General features: G+C 28.8%; 3 protein-coding genes across 3 annotated transcripts in view; 2 read left to right on the top strand and 1 right to left on the bottom strand.

The window, feature by feature from the left end:
• Positions 1–15: 15 nt before the first annotated feature.
• LOC111623537 lies at positions 16–19,438 on the top strand. The gene is made up of 7 exons (XM_023366145.1): positions 16–244; positions 3,989–4,052; positions 11,764–11,849; positions 11,957–12,049; positions 12,131–12,190; positions 18,224–18,304; positions 18,440–19,438. Exons 1-7 carry the CDS (start codon positions 170–172, stop codon positions 18,878–18,880), a joined length of 900 nt encoding a protein of 299 aa, XP_023221913.1. The 5' UTR covers positions 16–169; the 3' UTR covers positions 18,881–19,438.
• Positions 4,472–5,306, bottom strand: LOC111623539. Its single transcript, XM_023366147.1, has 4 exons — positions 5,111–5,306; positions 4,864–4,993; positions 4,692–4,786; positions 4,472–4,612 (listed from the first exon to the last, which is right to left on the bottom strand). Exons 1-4 carry the CDS (start codon positions 5,228–5,230, stop codon positions 4,487–4,489), a joined length of 471 nt encoding a protein of 156 aa, XP_023221915.1. The 5' UTR covers positions 5,231–5,306; the 3' UTR covers positions 4,472–4,486.
• A 4,544-nt stretch (positions 19,439–23,982) lies between the features above and the next one.
• Positions 23,983–24,741, top strand: part of LOC111623549 — a 21,847-nt gene continuing 21,088 nt past the window's right edge. The window contains exon 1 of the mRNA XM_023366163.1: positions 23,983–24,117. Coding sequence (XP_023221931.1) covers positions 24,043–24,117 — 75 coding nt within the window. The 5' untranslated portion in view covers positions 23,983–24,042. The remainder of the gene's footprint in view (positions 24,118–24,741) is intronic.

Here is a 24,741-nt window from a genome sequence, read left to right on the forward strand (position 1 = left end):
TGTTTAAACACGAAATGTTCGTAGGACGACGAGATCGAGGCTGAACATCGATTATATCTGCCTAGTTCCTCCAGCGCCGGCAGATGGAAACAACAGAAATCCAAAACGTACTTCACATACTTGCCAGGATTATACACACTCTTCTATTTGTTTATTTATTTCGCCTTTCATGGCTATCTTAAATTCCTGTTGTTGCTGGAAATCAGTCAGAAGTGGAAGTTATGCGTGTGCTATATACACTTTGGTCAGTATCTACTTTTTCTTCTATTTAATCTATTATAATATAATAATAATAAGACGTGTACTTTTTTAAAACTGTTTTCTACATTTTTTTCTTTTATTTTATTGAAAATTTAAAGGATATTTATCGTTTTAATGTGTTTTTATCGCCACGTTTCGATACCACCTGTTCCGTGTAACGTGTAAAGAAACGGATAATTCTCTAGTCGAATTCATTATTTACGTCATTTAGTGAAGAAATATATTGGTAAAACTAAATATGTTAATAATTTAAAGTAGAGAAGAGTCAGGGAGATGAGATCTATCAAAGTTCGGGAAAATACCACCTATTTGTTAAGTTGGACGATGTCTTAATTAAATGGGGAAGGTCTTAGTTGGATAATATCGCAGCTTTATTTGAAGATATACCTTTTTTCTAGCGGCTTAAAATCACAATAAACATCCGAGAAAATAAGTTAATTGAATGATACATCAATTAAAACATATCTTAGTCAAAGGAAAAATATAATATACTTCTATTCTAATATCTAAACATAATATAAATATATAACTAATTAGATATACTTCTAAGAAGAAGAAGAAGAAGAAGAATTTCTATTGAATTCTTAAAGAAATTTGTATTTATTTATATTTATTCCAGACTATTTTCCAATAAGAAAGATTACAGTTATTAATAAATCATATTTACTTCTAGAGAAACAAGCAAAAAAAAGTATTAATACAAACAAAGGCATTGGAAGAATACTATTTTCGGATTTATCATATTATATAAAATTTTAAGAAATAAATAAATTCGATTAAGGTACGAAGAATAAAAAGGATAACGAATAAAAATAGATAATAAAGGTTTTTGAAAATGGGAATAAAAATTTTTGAGGATTTTTTTATTATTATTATTTAAAGGCGAGTGCAAGAAACAAGAGAAAAATTACAGAAAGGAATGCTCTTAGGAATAACAGGTGATAAGAAGAACAAGAAAAAAAAATAATAATAAAAAAAGGAATTGTTAGAAAGAGACACAACATTTGACATTGGACTGACATTAACTGCTTAAAAATGGAATTTATCGTAGGTTACGTCAGAAATGTCAGCTTTTCTCTACTCAAATTATCACAAAGGAAAAGAAGAAAAAAAAATTAATAATACGCGAAATAATCTAATTGTTCGAACTGTAAAAAATAAGATTATTCATAACATTGTTTCGCTTTAGCATTTTATTTATTATTATTTTTTTTCTTACGTCTCGAAATATTAAAAAGATTTTCTGATTCCAACAAATGTATTTATCTTTCTGAAAGGAAGATTTTATCAATCAAGACCAAATCCTATTTCTTCGTCTTAAAACATCTTAATATTATTAACGAGTCATAAAATACACTTTTCTTCTTATCATTTTTGAAATAATTTATCGTAAACATTCTTACAAATGCTATATTTTAAAAGTTTTCACTTATATAATTCAATTATATTATTACATTGGGACTATATACTATAAGTTTACCCGCACAGTTAGATTATTTATTTTTTAGTAATAATAATAAAAAATAGTAAAAATTTAATTCAATTCAATTACCTTTAAAAATCCATTCTTTAATATGACATTTCGGTATTCTCTCTCTTTTTTTTTTGAATATAATTCAATTCCCAAACTGATACTCGATCCTTTTGCGATCAGAAATGAACGGATTGAATTATTTTGACTTTTTATTATTTTTTTCTTTCTTCTTTTCTTTAAATCGATTGACATCGGAGACCCGACAAATATTTGCAATTCGTTCATTCGCTTCAATAATCGGGTATATCTTATCTTGTTATAAATATCCCCGTTATAAAATGGAATAAAAGGCAATAACATGCGATCGAATCTCGCACAAATCATCACTAATCACTACTTTCTGATTTACGAAATATTATAAATATGTAATATATAAAATAGTAACTTCGTCCATTAGGCCTATTATTATTATTTTTCTGTAGAATTTTTTGTTAGGTGAAGAAGACATTCTCTTTCAGTTGCATAAGAACCGGTTGACTGTTTTCTCATTCAAAATAACGTCCGAGAAATCTTTTCAGTAAACAAGAAGATAATCTTCTTCGACATTTATCACCATTTTTCTGGTATATTTTCGAATAAAATTGCCTGAAATATTTGGTGCGAATTCGCATACGTCTTAATCGATTAAAATATATATATTTTTAAAAAAGTATTCGAAAAATACGCTTGTTTCTGATAGTAAATCTTCGTTTCAGTTTAATATTTTCGATGAGTCTAGATGTCACTATTAATATTTTATTTATAATACCTGTAAACGTTATTAATTTCTGTTCTGTCAGCCATACTGTAAGGTCTGAAAGTGTTAAAGAAAGTTTTATCGTAACTTGAATCGCGGTTAAAATACGAGATTGATGTGTGATCCCGAGCGTTTCACTACATAATGCACTTCACCAAACTTCTATCCCAACAGATTTATCTTTCTTTTTTTTTCCTCCATTAATATTCATTCGCTTAGATTCTTTTCTAAATCGTCTATCCTATTGCATTATGCATATATCAGTATTATTACACAGCTTCTTTTATTTCATGCATATGTTTTTATCATTCGTACCACATTAATAAGAATACATCTTTAGAATTTTTATCGTATGAATAATAAGGTTTCTACGGTGTATTTCCCTTTTACATTTGATGTGCAAAGCCACTTATGCGACAATCTTTTTTGATTAGGCATTTAAGAAGATGCAAGGTATTGCCCTCAATTTCTTGTCTTTTTCTTTATTGTAAAAGAGACAAGAAACTGTAAGCAATATCGTACATTTTCTTGTCTGTCTTCTTGTGAGAAGCTGATTCTCTTCAAATTTTATAGAAATCGTTCCCATTCTCATTTAAATGAAGGAGATTTTCTTACAAGATACTTTGCACTTTAAGAAACGCCTCTTCAATAAATCTTATTACTAATTTTAGTTTAAATAAATGAGTTTTTCTTTAATGTTAGGTCTCTCCGACCAAGCGATGTATATTTCTTCAATAAACATTAATTCTTTATCGTAATGTTAACTATATATAGTATCTTCTATCTGGTTAAAGAAGAAATAGATTAGAGATTCGTGCTTCTAGATAAATAAAAAAAAATAACCACAAAATAATGAAAAAAAATGTTGAAAGAATTCACGCAACTGTAGAAAAATACTTGGCTTGTAGCTATTACACTTGACTGTTTTTATGGATAATGCAAGAGTTTATTTTGATAATGTCCGCAGCTGTTGCTTTGTGATATTTTATCTTTATTACAATCGCAAGCACCTTACGTTTCTTGAAAATACAACTTGAATCCTTCCAAATGTCATCCCAAAAAAAAATCTATATCAGTGCAGTATTTTTTAAGATATTAACTTAATACTTACTCATTAAAAACTAATTAATTCTATAAGCATTTTCCTCTTAACGTATAATTATATTTTTACGGTAATTGCTATTAAATCTCTTTACAAAATAATAAAAAAAATTATAATCTAAGCCGTGATTAATATAAATTTTTAATTAAACAATTAAGCGTATACTAACAGACACTATATCTTGTTAAGTTAATAAGAAAATATTGAAAAAAATAAATCGATAATGTGGCAGAAAAACGTGTTTCCTGCTTAATACTTTTTAAAAAAAGTAATTTTTGAAGGTGTTAAGCAGTCGTTTGAAGTCTTTTACTGTATCTTAATAAATATTTTCACAATTTTATTTATTTTTTTCTAGATTTTCTATACAACCGTATTAACTGCTGGAGCTTTTCATGTTCGTACAGTTTTACATTCAGCTGGTAGGTAAATTTGTAAAAATTCTAAGTGAATTCTAANATTAGTTATATATATAGGTTATATATAGTATAATCTTATTAATTTTATTTAATATATTGTATAAAAGTTATAATGGATAATAACTTGGATATAGTCTCGTAATTTGCTGTTTATCACAGTCATAAAATTAACCATCTTTCAAATGAAATAATCGATACATTCAGGTAATAAAATCGTCTCATATTTCTTCACAAATTTTAATTTTTCTTTTAAAAAGTTTCTTATAAAATTACGATTTTTATAACAACATTTCTTATTAATTATAAAGACTTGTATTAATAAAAATACAACATATCATCGTAACATTCTTATACTGTAAGGAAAGAGTGATTAATTAACTATTATATTAAGTAACTAAACAATATATTATACGTGAAACAAGAAACGAATCGTAATTTTAATTAATGGCGGATAATATTTTTATTCTTACATTAGCAACAGAACGGAAAGTAATGGCGAGTAAGGTCCAAACGGTACAAACTACAATGCAAGTTAACCACGATTGAAATTTCTTTTCTTTCTCCTAAATAAACAGATCGAAGGTGGTTAAACAATAGTTTTAAATTACTTTGAGTGAATTTTTTTTTAAAATGAATATTTACCTTTCTGAGCGCATTCATGAGAATGACGGATGTCACCAAGAGACTTAGATATAGAAGGAAGGTGACTACGCATATAAAAAGAAGAATATTCCTTACTGAAAAATAGAAATAAATTATTTAGATAGAACCGATATCAAATCTGTAAGATTATAAATAAAGAAAAATAATCAACCGTGACGATTTCCACTGTAAACAAACAGAAAGTTAATCCCAAAGTATCTATAGTGAATTGTCCCAGGTTCTGCTTCGATTAAGATATAAGCATCGAATACTGTCTGGAGTAAAACGAATACGCTCTCGAACTAGAAAAATAAAATTAATTAAAGAAAAAAAAAACTGCATTTCTAACGTCTCAGTTGTCATAACCGGATGTGTAGTAACGACGGTTATAACGTAGAATCGTTGAAAGTATAACTTACAATAGCAAATATACTAGCGATGTAGCTACCATTCTGAAGATCTGTTACGATGGCATTTTGAAAGAAGGGTCGACGCTTGAAGAAACTTCTTTTCTTACCAATATCGAGAGTATAAGGCATCCCGCCTCGTTCGATCGAACAAAGAAACTTCCTGGGGCGATACCTGACAGGTAATTCCTTTCTACTTCTACAAATTCTCGTCAGATGGCGATACTTTTAAATACACAGGCGAATNCTAAATGGATTAACACGTGTAATAATCCAAATTTAACTGATAAAATTTAAAACATAAATAAATAAAAGTATATTAGAAATTAAGTTTAAAGCTTCGTTCTCACGAAGAAAGATTTTTTCTATCAATAGAACGTATAAAAATTTGATATAGAAGCAACATTTATCAACATTTATGGCTAAACGTTATCCTATGGGCAAAAAGGTGAATTACCTGAGGTCCCACTAACAAGGTGCCCCAAACCAATCTTTTATAAACTCACTACAGTATTAAGAATATCGAAATCTGCTAGAATTCTCATTAAAAAACAAACGAGGATACAAGGGACTCTCACCCAAAAAAAAATGTTTGACGTCGACACTTCACTTGGAGGCCCCCAACGAAGCTTTAACGCGCCTCTGTCGATAAAGTTAATATTGAGAAATTAACGAATGAAAGAGAAAATAATTAAAACTAGTTTGAAACTAATAAAGTTCTGTGCCAGTGATACGTCGATAGTTGTTTGAGTTTCGACTAATCATATAACTCTTTCTAAACGGCTTTGTATCTTCTTTATGAAAAGGAATGAAGCAGAGAAAGGGCGGAATTGTTTGCTAACAACTGTTGGGCAATTTCCTTTAGAAACTATTCACAAATCGAATCGAAGCGAAAACTCACCCTTGTTTAAACACGAAATGTTCGTAGGACGACGAGATCGAGGCTGAACATCGATTATATCTGCCTAGTTCCTCCAGCGCCGGCAGATGGAAACAACAGAAATCCAAAACGTACTTCACATACTTGCCAGGATTATACACACTCTTCTATTTGTTTATTTATTTCGCCTTTCATGGCTATCTTAAATTCCTGTTGTTGCTGGAAATCAGTCAGAAGTGGAAGTTATGCGTGTGCTATATACACTTTGGTCAGTATCTACTTTTTCTTCTATTTAATCTACTATAATATAATAATAATAAGACGTGTACTTTTTTAAAACTGTTTTCTACATTTTTTTCTTTTATTTTATTGAAAATTTAAAGGATATTTATCGTTTTAATGTGTTTTTATCGCCACGTTTCGATACCACCTGTTCCGTGTAACGTGTAAAGAAACGGATAATTCTCTAGTCGAATTCATTATTTACGTCATTTAGTGAAGAAATATATTGGTAAAACTAAATATGTTAATAATTTAAAGTAGAGAAGAGTCAGGGAGATGAGATCTATCAAAGTTCGGGAAAATACCACCTATTTGTTAAGTTGGACGATGTCTTAATTAAATGGGGAAGGTCTTAGTTGGATAATATCGCAGCTTTATTTGAAGATATACCTTTTTTCTAGCGGCTTAAAATCACAATAAACATCCGAGAAAATAAGTTAATTGAATGATACATCAATTAAAACATATCTTAGTCAAAGGAAAAATATAATATACTTCTATTCTAATATCTAAACATAATATAAATATATAACTAATTAGATATACTTCTAAGAAGAAGAAGAAGAAGAAGAATTTCTATTGAGTTAAACATTTTTATTTTTCGTACTTTTTCAAATTGAATTTTTCATATATGATTTATAAAGTACATTAAAATTCATAGATAATATAATTTTAAATGATTTATTTTATGTATATAAAATAAAAGAAATTATAGACGAACAATTTATTATATGACTTCCTGGTTTAATTATATAAATAAAAAATAAAACTTTAATGAAGTAAGTACTTTCATATACAGGCAATTTCGTCAAACTTGTATTTATATATCAGATATTTCAGCATCTTTTATTTTTCCTCGAGAACTTGATATTGTAGATCTGCACAGAAAAGTAATAAATGTCTCAAAGGAACTAATCTTTGTATTTTTTTATCCTTCAAAGTATAGTGATATTCCACACAATCGTCCAATTTTTTTCCTCCTCTAATAATATCTTTGTTGACATTATCATTCGACATAAGACCGAAATTCCTAAATATAAATCGCAATCGAATATTATAAAGTAGAAAAGATAACAACGTGTTTATCTGCAAAAACATAAAAATAAAATTATTCACCTACACACAATATCAATTGTCAAAATATTCACGTTTACTTTAATTCATACAATTCACATATTAAATAGCCTATCAAGTACAATTCTTTATTTAATATAATGGTTTATTTTTATATTAAAATATTTTCATTTATTATGGTTTCGTGAATGATTTATTTTATAATTCACACAGATATTATTTTTAAATATAAACATTTAAAAAACTAATCATTACTTTTATGATATTTATCATCAATGTCAAAATAAATAAATATAATTATATTGAAATCTTTCATTTCCAACCAAATTAAAATGGTTTTTTTTTCATTGATAATTTGTTCATCTTTCTGCTTTCTGTATCTGAATTTGCTTTATGCTCCTCGACTCCTATGTTGGTATGCTCATGTTCAACTATATGCATCACATTGTTATATTGATACTATATAACAGTATTAGTTAGTATCAATATAATATGCCTAAATTAATACTAACACTGTTATAGCCTAGAATAGTATAGTATAAACTAAATACTATAATCAATTAATACTATCAATTGATTAAAATACATAATTATGAGATTTAAATAAGATTTGTTTCCAAGAAATATTCTTTTTAATGTAATTAAGAAAATTAATTATTTGATTAAAAAGTTATAACAGTTTATACTTTTCTTCTGTAGATTTTATGTTGAGAGCTTACAGAAATTCCTTTAAATCACCTTTTTAAATAATGACAAATATAAACAAAAATCAAACATTTTATCATTGAATGAAATATTTTTTTAGTATTTTATAATATCGAAAATCCTTGTTACGGAACTAAGAAACAATAGAAAAATATATAATAGACATAACTAAATAAAAGAATAGTTCCAATTGAAAGTTCCGTTAAGAGTTTTAATTACACGTAATCTGTAAAGGAGATAATGCAAAACTTCAAAAGGAGCGCTATGTGAGAAATTAGGTCGTTGTATGAAGTTATCGTTGATGAAATTACAAAGAACCGAACAACGAGATTAATTTAGCAAGTGAAGAGTTACAACAGACAAAATCGTTTAGCCACTTAATACTCGTGCTAATGGTACAGTTGATGGTACCAGAAGAAGTACAATTGTAAAGTCTTGTTAGAATTTCTAATTGGAAATATTATCATTTAATCAAAGACATCCCGCATCCCTCGGGTCTTAATTATTTTTCTAAATAAAAACTTTTAAATTTCTTCTTGTGTAATACACGTAGAATAAATTAGAATCAATTCTTTTGGGATTTATAAAATAAAATATACGAATGTTTATCATTAAAACACACACACACACAAAAAAAATCTTATAAATATCTTTTGTTTTCTAGATGTTTTTAAATAGACATTAACCTTGTTGATTGTTAAATAAATTTCCTGAATTTGTAGTCATCGTTTCTGGATTGCCAATTACAACTATTCTAACAGATAACACTTGAAAAATCACCTCTAATTAAGCTTATTAACAATTCTGATGGCTCTCTCAGTTAATTAAATATAATTAATTTAAAACCTCCTACAAATTTTTTCAGTACAATTTCTTTGATCTGGAGATAAATGTAAGAATTATTTTTTCATAAATTCAAACCTCTTAATCTTTTTATTTCGTTTATTTATCTGGATAATGATATGTACAGTACTTTACATAAATTTTTTAAAAAATCACAGATATACATTATTATTTCTCATGTTTATTTTTCACTTCATTGTTTCCTATTAATAAATTTCTTCTTTGTGAAATAATTGGATCTTAAATCTATCATCAAAGGTGAAGAGGAAGAAAAAAATTTGCTCTAGTGGTTTATCTTTTGTTTCAATTTTTGTCTTATTAAAGTTTTATATATTTAAATTTTAATTTGTTACAAAGAAGAAAGTTAAAAAAAAATAAAATAAAATAATGGCCGAACAAGATGAAAGACAAAGATGGGAAATTTAATTAGGCCTAAATATTTTATGTGATTTTTCAATTTTTTTAATAGGTTCGGATGGTATAAATAACAATATTTTCACGGTCGTATATCTTTATAAAACAATAACTCGATATACCTTACTATTAATGTCAAGCTTACTTCTCTTATAATGCATCATAACTAAATGGATTAACACGTGTAATAATCCAAATTTAACTGATAAAATTTAAAACATAAATAAATAAAAGTATATTAGAAATTAAGTTTAAAGCTTCGTTCTCACGAAGAAAGATTTTTTCTATCAATAGAACGTATAAAAATTTGATATAGAAGCAACATTTATCAACATTTATGGCTAAACGTTATCCTATGGGCAAAAAGGTGAATTACCTGAGGTCCCACTAACAAGGTGCCCCAAACCAATCTTTTATAAACTCACTACAGTATTAAGAATATCGAAATCTGCTAGAATTCTCATTAAAAAACAAACGAGGATACAAGGGACTCTCACCCAAAAAAAAATGTTTGACGTCGACACTTCACTTGGAGGCCCCCAACGAAGCTTTAACGCGCCTCTGTCGATAAAGTTAATATTGAGAAATTAACGAATGAAAGAGAAAATAATTAAAACTAGTTTGAAACTAATAAAGTTCTGTGCCAGTGATACGTCGATAGTTGTTTGAGTTTCGACTAATCATATAACTCTTTCTAAACGGCTTTGTATCTTCTTTATGAAAAGGAATGAAGCAGAGAAAGGGCGGAATTGTTTGCTAACAACTGTTGGGCAATTTCCTTTAGAAACTATTCACAAATCGAATCGAAGCGAAAACTCACCCTTGTTTAAACACGAAATGTTCGTAGGACGACGAGATCGAGGCTGAACATCGATTATATCTGCCTAGTTCCTCCAGCGCCGGCAGATGGAAACAACAGAAATCCAAAACGTACTTCACATACTTGCCAGGATTATACACACTCTTCTATTTGTTTATTTATTTCGCCTTTCATGGCTATCTTAAATTCCTGTTGTTGCTGGAAATCAGTCAGAAGTGGAAGTTATGCGTGTGCTATATACACTTTGGTCAGTATCTACTTTTTCTTCTATTTAATCTATTATAATANATTTATAAAAATATTTCCAGTAATAAAGTATTCATTTATTATTATTATTATAATGTTTTCATAATCAACTAAGAAAATACATCTCTAAAGCCATTAAAGAATTTTCTAAATTTAATGAATGATAAAGTTTTCTTGGTGAATAGGATTTGTCGCTGCTTTTGATCATCTTCTCATTTATGTTATGATTAAATAAGACGGGAAACAATCATTTTATGCTTTATCCAATAGAAAAATGGATCGATGAAGTTGTAACGATCTTTCCCTTTTCTTTTTCTTTATAATATATTTTGACTTTGACTTGATTCAATTTATTATATACTCGACCCTCAAGAAACTGTTAATTTATGGACAGAGTCAAGAATTATAAGAGAAAATGTCGTCCCTATATATATATATATGCATTATATTTATCCGAATATATAACGAAAATGAACAGTGATTTAAACGAAACAGACAATACCCCAAAGGAGCCATTTTCTTATTTGTTAATTGAGTTAAACTCAGACGTCGCGACGTAAAAAGGTTGAAAATTGTAGACATTTCTTCCATTTTTTCCGGTTATAATTCAATAAATGGCACACGGATTTTTCTCTTTCCTTTCTGACCGAGACTCTAAATAATATAAACAAGACAGAGAGAGGGAGAAACCTTGTGGCTTTTCTATGACGACGTTTCTATTTTCTTCTTTATTTCCGGAATTATGTGAAACTATCAACATTTTCCGAATGATTGAGAGAGCAATTTACGCCAAACATCCGGAACATTAACGTAATTTATCACCGGTTCTATCTACATTCTCTTCTTGTGTATTGTATTTCTCCAGGCGAAAAATGGCAACTCTAAAAAGATTTTACGCTCTACTACTATAACGTCATCTTTATCTCCTTGGAAATTCGTCGAGTGTCTTCTTCGTCTCGTTTAATCATTTCCGTCTTGTCATCTTGTAACATTTAATGTTTCTAGCGTTAATTAAATTATAATTTGTGAGAGATAGTTAACTAATTCCGGGACGTCTACATATTTTATGCAATCGAATAGGATAATTGGCATAATAAAGTATTTCTTCCGGAATTCTTACAGATTAACTAATAAGATATACTTAAGAATTCTTCCCGGCAACGCATTTCTTTAACATTTCTATCTACACTGTCTTATTATAACTTACATCTAAAACGGACTCCGTTCCTGAATTATGTTGGCACGGATTTAAGTATTCATTTTTAATATTTATAATCCGGTTTTCTCGTTAGATAAGACAATATTTTATGTTGTTATTAATGTATTTTTCGCATCCCACATTTATGTTAATATGTACTATACGCACCAGAAATTATACTAAAATAAGATTTAATAACGCAGCACTCCTGACATTCAGTCTGTTAATGGTGGTCTTGTCTGTCGCTTGTGTCGTCACTTCGATTGTACTCATAATTGGATTGTGCACGGTGAGTTTTCACATTATATTTCCTCTTTTAACACTAAAATGCATTCGGAATCACTCGTAAAAGTTATAATTGTGTTTCTGAACTCATCCGAAGTATTTTTCGAACAGAACAATCGTCATTTGTTCCTACCATGGTTGGTTTCCATCTCTCTGACCACTCTGTTGGATGTCATTCTTTCCTTCTATCTAATTATGGAAGCGGTAAGTATATAATAACTTAAAAACGTCTAAATTAAGTTTTCTCCATTGTTATATACAAATATACATTTTTTTTTATTTCAGGTTTTTGACCCTTTTATCGCCGTTCTGTTCGTAACTGATATATTCATATGCGCATTAAACGTGAGTTTCTTTTTCTCATATAGGAATATTAAACATAAATTAGGAATGTTTCTATACGTGATAAGTAGCTATCGTTTGAAAATTTATGTTGCGCTTTTAAAAGTTAAGAGTAGTTAAATAGATCTGTAATTCTCAAAATTATTGATCAGCGAACAGGTTAAGCAGAATCACGGATGAACGGGGATCAACTATACCATGTCTACTTCTTATCTTGTAGTTATCACCTTAGATAATGATGGATTGTGTGCCAAAATATTTTGTTTATCCTATAATCTAACGTAAGAGATGGTTCGGTGGGATACGGGGGAGATGCATCCCTAGAGAACTCTCCATGGAAAACTGGTCCCTATTTAAATATTACAAATGTGAAATCCGGAAAACTCAGCCAGTTGGTGAGGCTCGAACCCACGACTAACTACAGATCATTTCGTATATCTTGGACGGGAGATGCACGTACTCGATTGGAACTCTGAAAGTTTTACAAAGTTTAGAACCCCCTTTTTTGTTTCCTTGTCATATTTTAGACAAATAATCCGTTCCTTTCACTAAGTAAATAGACTGGATCCTACTGGTCAAGATTCATGAAACTAGCTGTAGGAGTGGTTCAATGGTTTTATCCACACAGCCACTTGGAGGGTCTTTCCTCTGTCTAAACAGCATAAATATGCATTGTGAAAAAAAATGATTAGGTAAGTTTGTAGACCACCTGGAGAATGCTCGCGGATTATACTTTAATATATAGACTTTTAGTGGTTGACAATTTTAAGATCACTTTCGTAAATCTTTAAAAACTGAATATAGGTTATTTGCATAAGTATTGTTATATTTTAAATTTACTAAAAACAAATATTGTCATCATTTTATATGCCATACTTAAATATTTTTGATGCTGATGCTAATTAGTTCGACGGAATTGCAAATAAGAGTTACTGAAGACATATTAAAATAAATAAATAATAATAATGCAAAGTGTATTATAAATTACACGACAAAATTCAACAGGTAGAAGCTTTAAAATTTAATTTTTGAATTGTTTAAAATAATACTAAGACTATTTAAGTGAAAATCCCTGGGAGTGAAGATCCTTAACTTCTCTACAGCTCTCAATTTTCCTAACGATTTGGACAATTCACTAATCTCATAATCCAATAGATGTTGACTTTGAATGAATAGTCTTAATATTCGATTAAATTTACTTAATTAAATTGTTCTCATGCCTAATTTAACCAGAGAGCGGATATAGAGATCAAAATTGTGTTTATCCTAGTTAATGATAAAACAACAACACCGAGTTGTCTTTCCCCGAATTTAATAGAGTTCACATTTTTAATGTCACGTCGCGATAAGAACCTTTATCGATCACAGCAATTTTAATTTTCCTGTAGCCCGTATTTTTTTAAGCATTTAAAAACGTTGAAACGAATGTACAGTATTCTATTAATGATGTAGAATGTCTGCAAACACTATCCTCGTCCATAAATCGAAGGACTTATCAGTAAAATTTAATTCCACGACGGGATCCGTTCAAAATCCCTACAAGATTAGAATGTCGACAGGTCTTTTGACCTGTCGACATTTGACATGTCGACATTGTTGACCTGTTGAAATTTAATCAAAATCTCTAAAATTAAAATTTGGCATGCGATTAAATTTGCGAAAACAAACGTCTGTTTGTTTAATGATCCGGTGTCAAAGCTCTGTCAAAAAGAAACTTTCGTTAATTAATGTTATTGGATTGCAATTTAAAAAAAAATTGTACACCTATAAATTCCAACTGTTTGTCTGTCCTTTAATCTCGAGAACGATGTTAGAATACATAAAAGTCAAGACCATATATGGAAACCTTAAGAGCAGGAGACTCCGATTAACTGTATACGAATTTCAAATATATGCTCTCCATCTCAAATTACTAGTGGATTGCTCCTGTAAATCATACTTTTCCTGATAACATCAAAGTAATGCCAGCCATCTATGTATGAAATATCTTTGAATTAAAATCAAGTAATATTCAGTATAAACCAGAAGTTATTATATAGTTAATCGGGGACTCCTACTCCTAAACTTTCCATATTTGGTCTTGATTTTTATCTATCTAACATCGTTCTCGAGATTAAAGAAGGACAGACAGACAGTGGGAATTTATAAGTCTACAAATTTTTCAAATCACAGCTTAACAACATTATCAGGTTACGATTTTGTAGACATTTTAATCTGATTCGGAATTCTGTACCGCTCCTTCCGTGATAATAATTCGATTAAAATGAAGAATGGATATGGTTAATTCAAAGATTTAAATAAAATTATGGGACTGCTTTTCCGGTTGGTAGCTCTTTGTAAATTAAGACGAACACGACTCTGTCACAAATCATCACTCACAGTTAATCATCGCAAAATCAATTAACATGGTGATATTTTATAAACCTCATCACGCATTTTTACTCGATAGCATCTAATGATTTTTCAGAAATAGAATGTAATACGCTTACTAGAAAATATCTAATTATCTTTACAAAATGTTCATTATTATGTAAATGAAAACGTTGATTTTTCTATTGATTTCTTCTTTTTTAAATGAGCACTTTTATATGGTTTAATATCTTTTATAGAAGAAAAAAAGTTTAGTCTCTGAATAAGTATTCTATCGAAATAGATATTTTTTTAAATCATTATACAACTCGTATAATCTTTCATAAGTTTTAATTAAAGTAAGTACTGTGTTTAATGATCTTCAAGGAATTAATACACTAAGAAATAGGACCAAGTGGAACTGTAATGGTGTGGAGCAATCGAGTTAGTTATGACCCTAAATTATAACGTGTAAAATTTTTTATCGCGCCCTTAAATAATACTGGTCATTATATATTCATTTTTATGAGGATATAGCAAGACCTTTCGTAGCTGAATCCCTAATTAGTTTTATTCGTACGTGTGGGCGATCTGCCAAGGGAGTAATGCCTCGCGCGTGGTCTTTTTAATGGGAAATTGACCTCTATTTAGGTGTTACAAACATAAAGAAAACCGGGAAAATTCCACGTGGCCAGCCCGGTGGTCAGGTGTAAACCCACGGCCAGTTTTCTTCACTCGACCACTGATGGGCCCTGAGGCCTTAAGCTGTAGTTTGTTTAGCTTATGTACAGTACAAATCAGACCGTATTTAGTATTAACTGTAAAGGAGAATCTCATAAAAAAAATTAACGTAAGAAAACAGATATTAATTAAGAAATCAATATTCATTTTATCCGGTAAAAATTCACTTATGTATTACAATAAACCCTCAATTTAACGGACTAATTGGGGGAAATGAATCCGTTATTACGGAGAATCCGCTAAATCGAGTGCGTATTAAAAACATATATACAGTAGAGCCTCGATTATCCGACCACCGATTAACCGACACCTCGGTTAACCGACCGTCCTAGTCGGTTAATTCAAATGTCCTGTAGTGATGTGGCGCTACAATATTTAGCTATGTCTTGGCTACCTTAATATTATTTTTACGTGTTTTAGCTGGCAACACTCATTCGACCATGAAAGAGAGCCAGTATTTAAACGAGGCTTAATTTTCTAATTTTTAACGATACAATAGCGACGATTATTATTTTAAAAAATTTTTGTTAGGCTTAACATCGATGAAAATTCAACGCGAAGTAGGTTAATAGCGATATACTAATATACTAATTACATGGGATATAATAAAATACTACACTAATAATGGATTTTTTCATACTTTTCGGTTATCCGACTTTTCAATTATCCGACCAACCCCAGTCCCCAATTGAGTCGGATAATCGAGGCTCTACTGTACAGTACTAATAATTTAAAATGTTATGAAGTGTATATATAAATAAAATATTAATATAATACATATTGATTAATTTATATTCGTCGACCCTTTAATCTAATGGTCTATTCGCGAATAAAAAGGTTTTAAATATTTTTTTTTTTTTACTCAAATAAATCCGTTAAACCGGGGTATGTTAAATCGAGGATTTACTTTATTTAATGTAGAATCACTGTATATAAGCAACGATTTAACTTTCACTGAATTAATTTTTTAATGCTGATATTGGCATACATGACATATACTTTGCATTGTGTTTTCAGGAAAGTGATATTAAAATCATTTTGTAAGAACAACAAAAGTTTTGTGTTATTTTTCACGTGGGTTTACTTACTTACAATAACAAATTCTAAGTTTGTACACGAAATTTTAGTAATTATAATAAAAATAACGTTAATTTGTTTTTAATATTTAACAACTTGAATAGGGATTTTAGAGATTATTATTCAATAAAATAAGTGAAATAATAGGAAAAGAAGTTGGTAAATTAGTATATAGGCCTATTGTTAACTAAAAATTCCTTAAGTAAGAACTTATTATCTTACTCGAGCCTATAGTATGGCGATAAATTTTTATTTGTTTTCTTTATTAAACATTTTTTTAATGTTAAAAAATAATAATAAATTATTTATCATTATTATAAATTTCCATTTAATTTCAAAACAAAGTGAATATCTCATCATCTTGCTACCTTTGTCAGGAGTGCTTTCAATGGAGGTCAAATTAAACAATTCACCTCTTTCTCTCTCTCTCTGGATTTTATCGCTAATTCGTAGGCAAGAGCTTATTTCTACCAGAAGTAAAATAATTAACATGTTGAATATTTCTTGATTTTTCTTTATCTATAAATTAACTTGATTTGAAATTTATATTTGAATATTTTTGAATACTCATCAATATAACAAATATATAAAATTTTTAATGATAATTTATCATTATCATTTTGTGAAAATTGTTTTCTTTATTTGTTAATAACAGTTATAACTAAACTTAAGTCAGTGTTATCCTGTGAGCAAAAAAAAAGGGTAATTGCCTGAGGCCCCCACTAATTGTAGGGCCCCAAATCAATCTTTTATAAGAAAATATTTCCCCAAAAAAATTTTTCAAAAAAACATATCTGAAATCAACACTGTAATGTACACGATGCCCCTTAATTCAAATTTGCCTAGGCCCTATAAAGCTATAACGTGCCTCTGTTAATTAGGGTTCTCGTGTAGTAAGGAAAGCATAACGAAGTGTTTCATTTAAAGAAGAATGCTTGCCATTTCGAATTAAGAAATAAATTTTATACGATTATCCAACTTTATTTGAAAATTTAATGTAAACATGTTCATGTTTTCGTCGTAAATATTTCGTCCAACAAAAAAAAGAAGAAAGTAATCCTCACGTAAATCCACGTCTTAAACTTGTTTTGTAATTAAAAATATGAAAAAAAGAGGTAAATTATATTGTTGTTTATTTAAAATGTTTGTAAGGAACTTCAAAAATATGATAATTTTGATAGAAATTCACATTTCTTTTTGTTATTATTGATTAGCGGTTGAAGAAAAATCAATTATAAGTTACTTAAGGCAATCAAATTTGGAAGATTTATTTTTGTTTCATTTCCTCTCTTAAATCTTTTTCTACTTTTAGAAAAATAATAATATGATTCTAAAAACATTCTGGTTTCGATCTTTGAATTAACGAGAGAACTATTTTTACGGATTAAATTGAAATGCCGACAAGATTCGTATAACTTCAAATTTTACTATCTTTAATATTTTAGGAATCTTATAAATTTATTTATTCCGAAATTAACATACAAATTTAGTTATAACCGAGAAGATTGCTAAGAATTAAGAAGTAAGAGTAAATCAATAAGAGAAAGAAACGAGGAGGAAAATACGATACGTAAAGATATTTTAGTAATTGATGCGCGTCATTTTCCGAATGTTTAGAAAGAATATATTCAACAACACAGCCATAAACTATCGAAGAAATGAAAATATAATATCACTTAAACACGCAAAATATTCAAAGATCTTTGAGAAGTAATCGTACGATTAAATCTATATTTAAAGTTAAAGCCGAGAGATTACTACTATATTTTATATTCAATTTCGAGACCTTATATAAAAGAGAAAATTTCAAATGTGTAATATATTAAAATAATTTAAATGTTGCTAAATATATTTTGCTTAATTTTATAGGTTTATTGCCTTCTCTGCGTGCTATCACAATATCAAATGATTCAAAGCGGACACGGATTAATCGAATTATCCATCGACCAGGTAATATTTTATTTACTTTATAAATTTTAACGGCATATCTTTATATATATATAAATTAATTATCTTAGGAAAGTAATTAAGTTGGAGATGTTCGTAATTAGTATAAATATCGCCCTATTATTTATTTATCTTCAGAGACAGCAGATGCTTCGATGCGCTCCTTCATCCTATAACACGTCGACCCGCACTCCATCCACCATGACATCCACCTTAACAGATGAGGGGGTGCAATCGTCCGTTTATCTCGTCCCCCCTAATCATCGCCGACCGTCTTTTGTACCGGTTAAACAATTACTGTATCCGGAATTGAGCACAATATCCGAAGAACAACAATACAATCCCGATCCTGTCAGAAGGAAGGGCAGCACAGATATTAGTTCGCTGAGAGACAGGAGACCTCTTTCACCCAATCAGATGGAATTCTGCCCCTATAGAAGGCTAAGTTTAAATGTCCCATATCGCCCTTCGGCTTCTACGGGGAATAAACTGGTACAAGTACAACTGTATTCCCCCGGAGAAACGTCTGTGGATATGTCGGCTGTCGAACAACAAAACGGATCTCCCACCTCCGTTTAGAAGATGCAAGATGGTGGCAATAAGCAAAAAAGAATCGTGGGAAATTGACGTGTTTATAACGGATAAAGAAAAAAAGATGGGCGAAAACAAAAAATTTGCAATATTTGTATTGTATATTTTAATATATACGTGTTTTGTAAAAGTCTATATTTCCCGTCCTATAACGGATAATCGAGAGTCTGTGATAACAGATGAGAAATTAAATTTTGAAGCTAATCATATCAACTTTAATCCCTTTTTTTAATAATAATGATGATAAAACATATGCGGGCTTTCTCAAATCGATTTATTGATTGGGATTCGAAGCATCGCTACGTATATATATATATATATATATACACCTATAAACCAAAATCATAGGCTTATATATATTTAAAAGAAAAATTAAGATTACAAATTCTAAATTGGTAAGAAAATTTTTAATAAACGGAGCAAGTTTTTTCATGTAAACAGTTGATTAAACTAATAAAAAAAAATCAGATTTTCGTTTTTTGTCAAGGCAAATATTTATTCTAATTGTGGAAATGCCTTCTACTTTAAATATTTACGTCCACGATGCAATATCGTCATGTTTTACATGATATACCATTGGAATATCCTCTTTGCATTTATATTGTCAATCGATTGTAAGGAGAAACCGATTTTTTTTTCTTTCATATTTTTTGTAAATATACGTATTTTTCGGTAAAAAATTCGAATAAATTTTTTTGTTGTACACCCTCACCTGGAAATTGTTTTAATTCTGAAAATTCAGAATTAGCTTGACATTTAACGTTTAAAAAAAAGTATATGTTTCTTACGGTTTTATAAGAATTATCGGCTTATTATTTAATTTTTATTAAAAACTTCAAGTGTATCTGTGACTAGGAGAAACGAGATGCTTTTTGAATTTTACAGATTGAAGTTAAACAAGTTTAAAGAGTGAGTGAAACACGTGCCAGTGACAGGTAATCTATACGAGCAACACTTCAATGAGCCACTTTTTTATCCGCAACATGCGATTATTAATTAATTTGTCATTATAAATGTACGTGTATTTAAAACAATGTGTTTTTTTTCGTAATAATAACGTAAAAATATAGTTATATTTTATACAAAGTCATATTTTTGGACGGAATAAAGAAACGTTCGTTGTTAATTTCGAAAATTTTCGTAAAAAAATAAGGCTTATGGTCTTAACGGCTGAATCGAGAAGCATTAGAAAAGGACAAGAGGATAATAGAAGCTTCAACAAATATTGTGAAATGATGACCAAAGTACCGGAGGGATTCTTGATAAAACGGAACATTTCTTCAGGTTAAAACATCAGATATAATACAACAACAACAAAAAAAGAAGATAATAAAGCGAAACGAATTAGTTTGTTTTCCAAAATAAAGATATACGAAGAAAAAAACACATTAATTACATATTTTAATTGTGCTGCAATTTGAAAAAAAATTGTAGACATATAAATTCCCACTGTCTATCCTTCCTTAATTTCGAAAATGAAGTTAAATAAATGAAAGTCGAGACCATATTACAGACAGGAGGCCCGATTAACTAAAACATACGAACTTCCAGTTTACAACAGAAGTTACGTTATTTCAATTGAAAAATTTTCTCCTGAAAGAGGTTAGATAGATGACCGGCACGACTCTATCGTTATCAGGAAAAGTATGATTTACAGGGGCAAGCCACTACTAATTTGAGATGGAGAGCATATATTTTAAATTAAATAAATTTAAAAAACACGATTAAAAATTACAGTCCGGCAATTGTGACGATGTTACAATAAATAATTGCTGGTTTTTCTTTCATTTTTTCGATGATCAGAAAGACAGGTGAAGAAATTAACTTGTCTTTATTTTTGTAAGAAGAATATTCAAGATGTAATTAAGTTCAGAACATTTATTTCATCGTTAATTAATTAACTTGCTATTATTTCCTAAGCGAAATCAGATTAAACGATGGAATATTAAGGGAAAAATAGCATGATATTCTATCCCAAGGTTAATATTCCTATAGGAAATCTATTATAGATTAACTCGGATATATTTATTAGTTTAGATTTTATTACGATAGTAGATAATGTAGAAAGCTTTGTAATTTACTACTACTAAACTTTTCTAGTTCATTAATAAACTAGTTCAATTACAATAGATTTTAATTAAAAATTATTCCAATACGAGCTCGATTGTCAAAATAAATAAAATTTGTTCTAAGTTTATTAGCCGATAAACTGAATATTACGTGTACAACATAACATAAATATCGAATTTAGGTCATAAATTTTTCGAATTTATATAACTCTATATTGATTTTGACATATTTATTGTTGTTTTTTTTATTAAAAGAGTAACACAAATAACAGGTAAATTTATAGTTTTTTTATAGAGAAAAATAATTATATATATAGGGTACTTTCTTGTTTTAATGATGTAATATATAAATGATATCAATATAATAACAATTACATGTAAAATAAATTTATTTCTTTCTTTTCAAAGAAATAAATACATTAATGAATACATTAGAGAAGCCCTATAACTAGGGTGATCAGGGTCCTGCCCACAGATGAGGCAGAGAAGCAACTACTCAGGCGCTAAATTGGAAGGAAGGGATACTAAAAGGGAGTCATAATGTTTATAAAATATAAGTACTGTACATTAGCGCCAAATCTTAGACTTGCCTCAAATACTAAAATTAAGGGTGACTATACATCGCGGTTTGTCTGGGACAATTCCCAATTTTTTCGGTTTATAACTCTTAAAAGTAAAATAAATTTTTAAATAGAACCATTTTATAGGTCAATTATATAACAGATTTTAAAATAACCATTTTTTTTTTCATTTAAAATACCAGTTTGGGGATAAACAACATGATTGCTCTATCTCAGGTATAACAGATTATTGATGGTCACCCCATAGATAAAAAGTATTTCTAAGCATAAATTTTATTGTTTCTTTCTATTAAATCAGGAAAAAGTTTTAAATATTTAATACTAGACATTTTAATTATAATAATTTATATAAATAATGTTAAGTTTTAAAGATTTAGACTGATGAAATATTGTAATATTTCTTACATTTTTGATACCTTAAATTGTTATCGAATTTTTTATTTTACATAAAATCTATACTTATGTAAATCCTTATTTAATTATTTATGTTCTTTGACGATTTCAGATAAAGAAAATAACCAGTTCAAAGAAAGATAAAGCTGAATTCTATTGTTTTATTATGTTTTTTACTCAATTTATGCCTAAAACCACGTTGACCCACCTCAACGTAAATTATGAAAAAATAAATTTAAAAATTCTTATTTCCGAATGAAGTATAAGGGCTCTTAGAGAGTTTGTATTATTATTTTTATTATTATTTAACAAATGAATTCTTAATATTTTATTTTCTATTAGAAAAATAGTATTAATTTATAGGGGATAGCAACAACTAATGGCCCTTTCGACGGTCCTATATAAGAGAATACATATTATATTNCGTCTCTAGAGAATTGGAAAAATTAATTATAATTATAATAGTACATTTTTCGTTAAACAACTTTTTGAACGATGATTATTATGAAGAAAATTTCATCTTTATTAATTTTACTAGAAGTAATATTTATAATGATTTTAAAGCATTTTTCTCTCTTTTCTTTTTTAAATTCTTCGTTAACTTTGTGATTAGATAATGTATTTTATCTTTGAAAGTAACAAGCCAGTGATACATATCAACGTGTATTCTTTCTTTTGTATTTTTTTTCTCATTAACTCGAATTAATTACAGAAAGTATGCAGACATTTGCACGCAAAATTTTCTTATATTTCATTTTAATTTGTAGAAATCATCTAAAAAAGTATAACCTACAATGTCATTTTTTGCTTTTCATGGTAAACAGGGCCAACGATTGGAAGCGGAATTATGAGCTAGAGGCACCTAATAAGGACCTTAGGACCAGGCCCATATAGGGGCACCTAATAAGAATCTGTGTAATAAAATATCTTTACTCTAAAACTTCGTTACGCATAAACATTTTCAAAGCTAATTATGTCTAGTTTACTATATGATACCAAAAGGATGACTCAAGTGTTCCATCTCTGGTATAAGAGGATTAGAAAGCTTGCTCTCAACTTCTCTGAGTGAAAAGTATCGTATTATAATATACATAAAATCAAAAACCAAATATATTTTGAAATGTAAGCTCTGCAAACTTCTAACAAAAAAAAAATATTTCAATTATTTTTCAATAAAAATAAACTTCCTCTTGAAAAATATCAACGAAACGGAACAGTAGTGAAGTTTGTACAGAAAAATACCTCAGAGCAAATTAAAACAATCTGAAAAGTTTGAATTTTATATACTTGGTTAATAAATAAATAAATAATGCTTTTAATCAAACAATTTTTTTTACTAAAGAATAGCTTTTAAAAAAAGTATTTTGAATGTTGAAACTGTAGAAGTGAATATTTCTTTACTTCGGAAATTCCGGATGATTTTTCTGATGTTAACCGCCTTAGAAAAATAAGATGAGTTTCAGCAAGACTAAACTTTTTACTTAAACATCGTTTTGCCGAAGGTGTTCTTCGTGAAAAAAAGAAGAAGAAAATTTAACCATTCTGAATGCATTTACTGTACAAATTCTTCAAGTAAAATTCTTTTTTCCATTGTTAAAGAGTGGAAAAAATCAAGACGATGTTACTTCATCTCTACAAAGAATGGAGATTGTTCTTAATGATAAACTTCTATGCAAGAAGAATTTCTTGAGGTTCACGACAAAGTTTTCCATCCTAACTTATCTGAAGTAAAACCGGGAATTTATAAATAAAGAAGCACGATTTATTAATGAAATCATTTCAAAATTATGCTATATTTATTTATTTTTAAGGAAAACACAAACAAAAAAAAAAGAAATCGAAGAATTTGCATAAGCAATAACAAATGCAAAATTTTTAGGTGAAAAAAAAGTGAGATGCCACCAAAAAGTGATTAACTTCTGAAACACAAAGACACTTGATGGAAACAGTTGCTATGGTAACTTAAGTATATTGATCCCATGACCACGTGGTCGTATATAAACGCATGCGCTCTACGATATTTAGGCTTGTTCGCTCCATGTTTCGGAATAGGAAAAATATTTGTAAAGTCGTTACATGAATTGGTTACGAAGAAGGAAGGAAAAACATGGCGATTCTCCACTCTTGCTGTTGCTGGAAGTCCGTCAGGAGGGGAAGTTTTGCTAGTGGAATATTCACTCTAGTAAGAACTCTCTTCTTTATAAATAGCAATGACCTTTTGTAGGGTCACTTCTAAGATCGGGATCATATTTTTATAAGTTTATTATATAAAAGGCATAATCCGTAATTTAGAATAAATCAGGCAATCTATTTTCTCATCATATAAATTTTAATCATTTCTTTTTTTAAAGAATAAACTGCGCTCTTTCAGCAAGATTTTAAACTTCATTCTATCGTTTCACGGCTCGATAGATACCGTACGAAATAAGTTGATGATGATAAATTTGATTTATTTTCTTAAATTACGGTAAGAGGATTACTAAAAATAATGAAAAATTTAAACAACTTCCAGTACATTCGACTATAAGTTTGAACAAACTTCAGTTGAGACCTATCTAATTTACACGTAGAAAAATTAAAAGAATCAATTAAGCACTTACACGTCAACGTAATCTAACGGTCGAATAGTTGCAAAAATTGACATTTGCCGTCATCTTGATGGGTTTTATTGTTGTTTCCTGATTATATATCGCAAGGATAAATTATAATATTGATCATCTTCCTCTAGATCAGACATTGACATCATTTTCTTCAATTAAAAAAAAATATATATGTATATATATATATATATATATATATATATATA

The sequence above is a fragment of the Centruroides sculpturatus genome, unplaced genomic scaffold (assembly GCF_000671375.1).
Source record: "Centruroides sculpturatus isolate CEXI.00-Female unplaced genomic scaffold, Cexi_2.0 scaffold288, whole genome shotgun sequence".
Lineage (NCBI taxonomy): Eukaryota > Metazoa > Arthropoda > Arachnida > Scorpiones > Buthidae > Centruroides > Centruroides sculpturatus.

Excerpts from the sequence above, each read along its gene's own strand:
- LOC111623537 (XM_023366145.1), top strand. The coding sequence starts at position 170 with ATGGCTATCTTAAATTCCTGTTGTTGCTGGAAATCAGTCAGAAGTGGA. Across the intron at positions 12,050-12,130 it reads TCTATCTAATTATGGAAGCG|GTTTTTGACCCTTTTATCGC; the intron begins GTAAGTATATAA and ends TTTTTATTTCAG. Across the intron at positions 12,191-18,223 it reads TATTCATATGCGCATTAAAC|GTTTATTGCCTTCTCTGCGT; the intron begins GTGAGTTTCTTT and ends TTAATTTTATAG.
- LOC111623539 (XM_023366147.1), bottom strand. The coding sequence starts at position 5,230 with ATGCCTTATACTCTCGATATTGGTAAGAAAAGAAGTTTCTTCAAGCGT. Across the intron at positions 4,787-4,863 it reads TTACAGTGGAAATCGTCACG|TAAGGAATATTCTTCTTTTT; the intron begins GTTGATTATTTT and ends TCTATTTTTCAG. Across the intron at positions 4,613-4,691 it reads TCATGAATGCGCTCAGAAAG|GAGAAAGAAAAGAAATTTCA; the intron begins GTAAATATTCAT and ends CTGTTTATTTAG.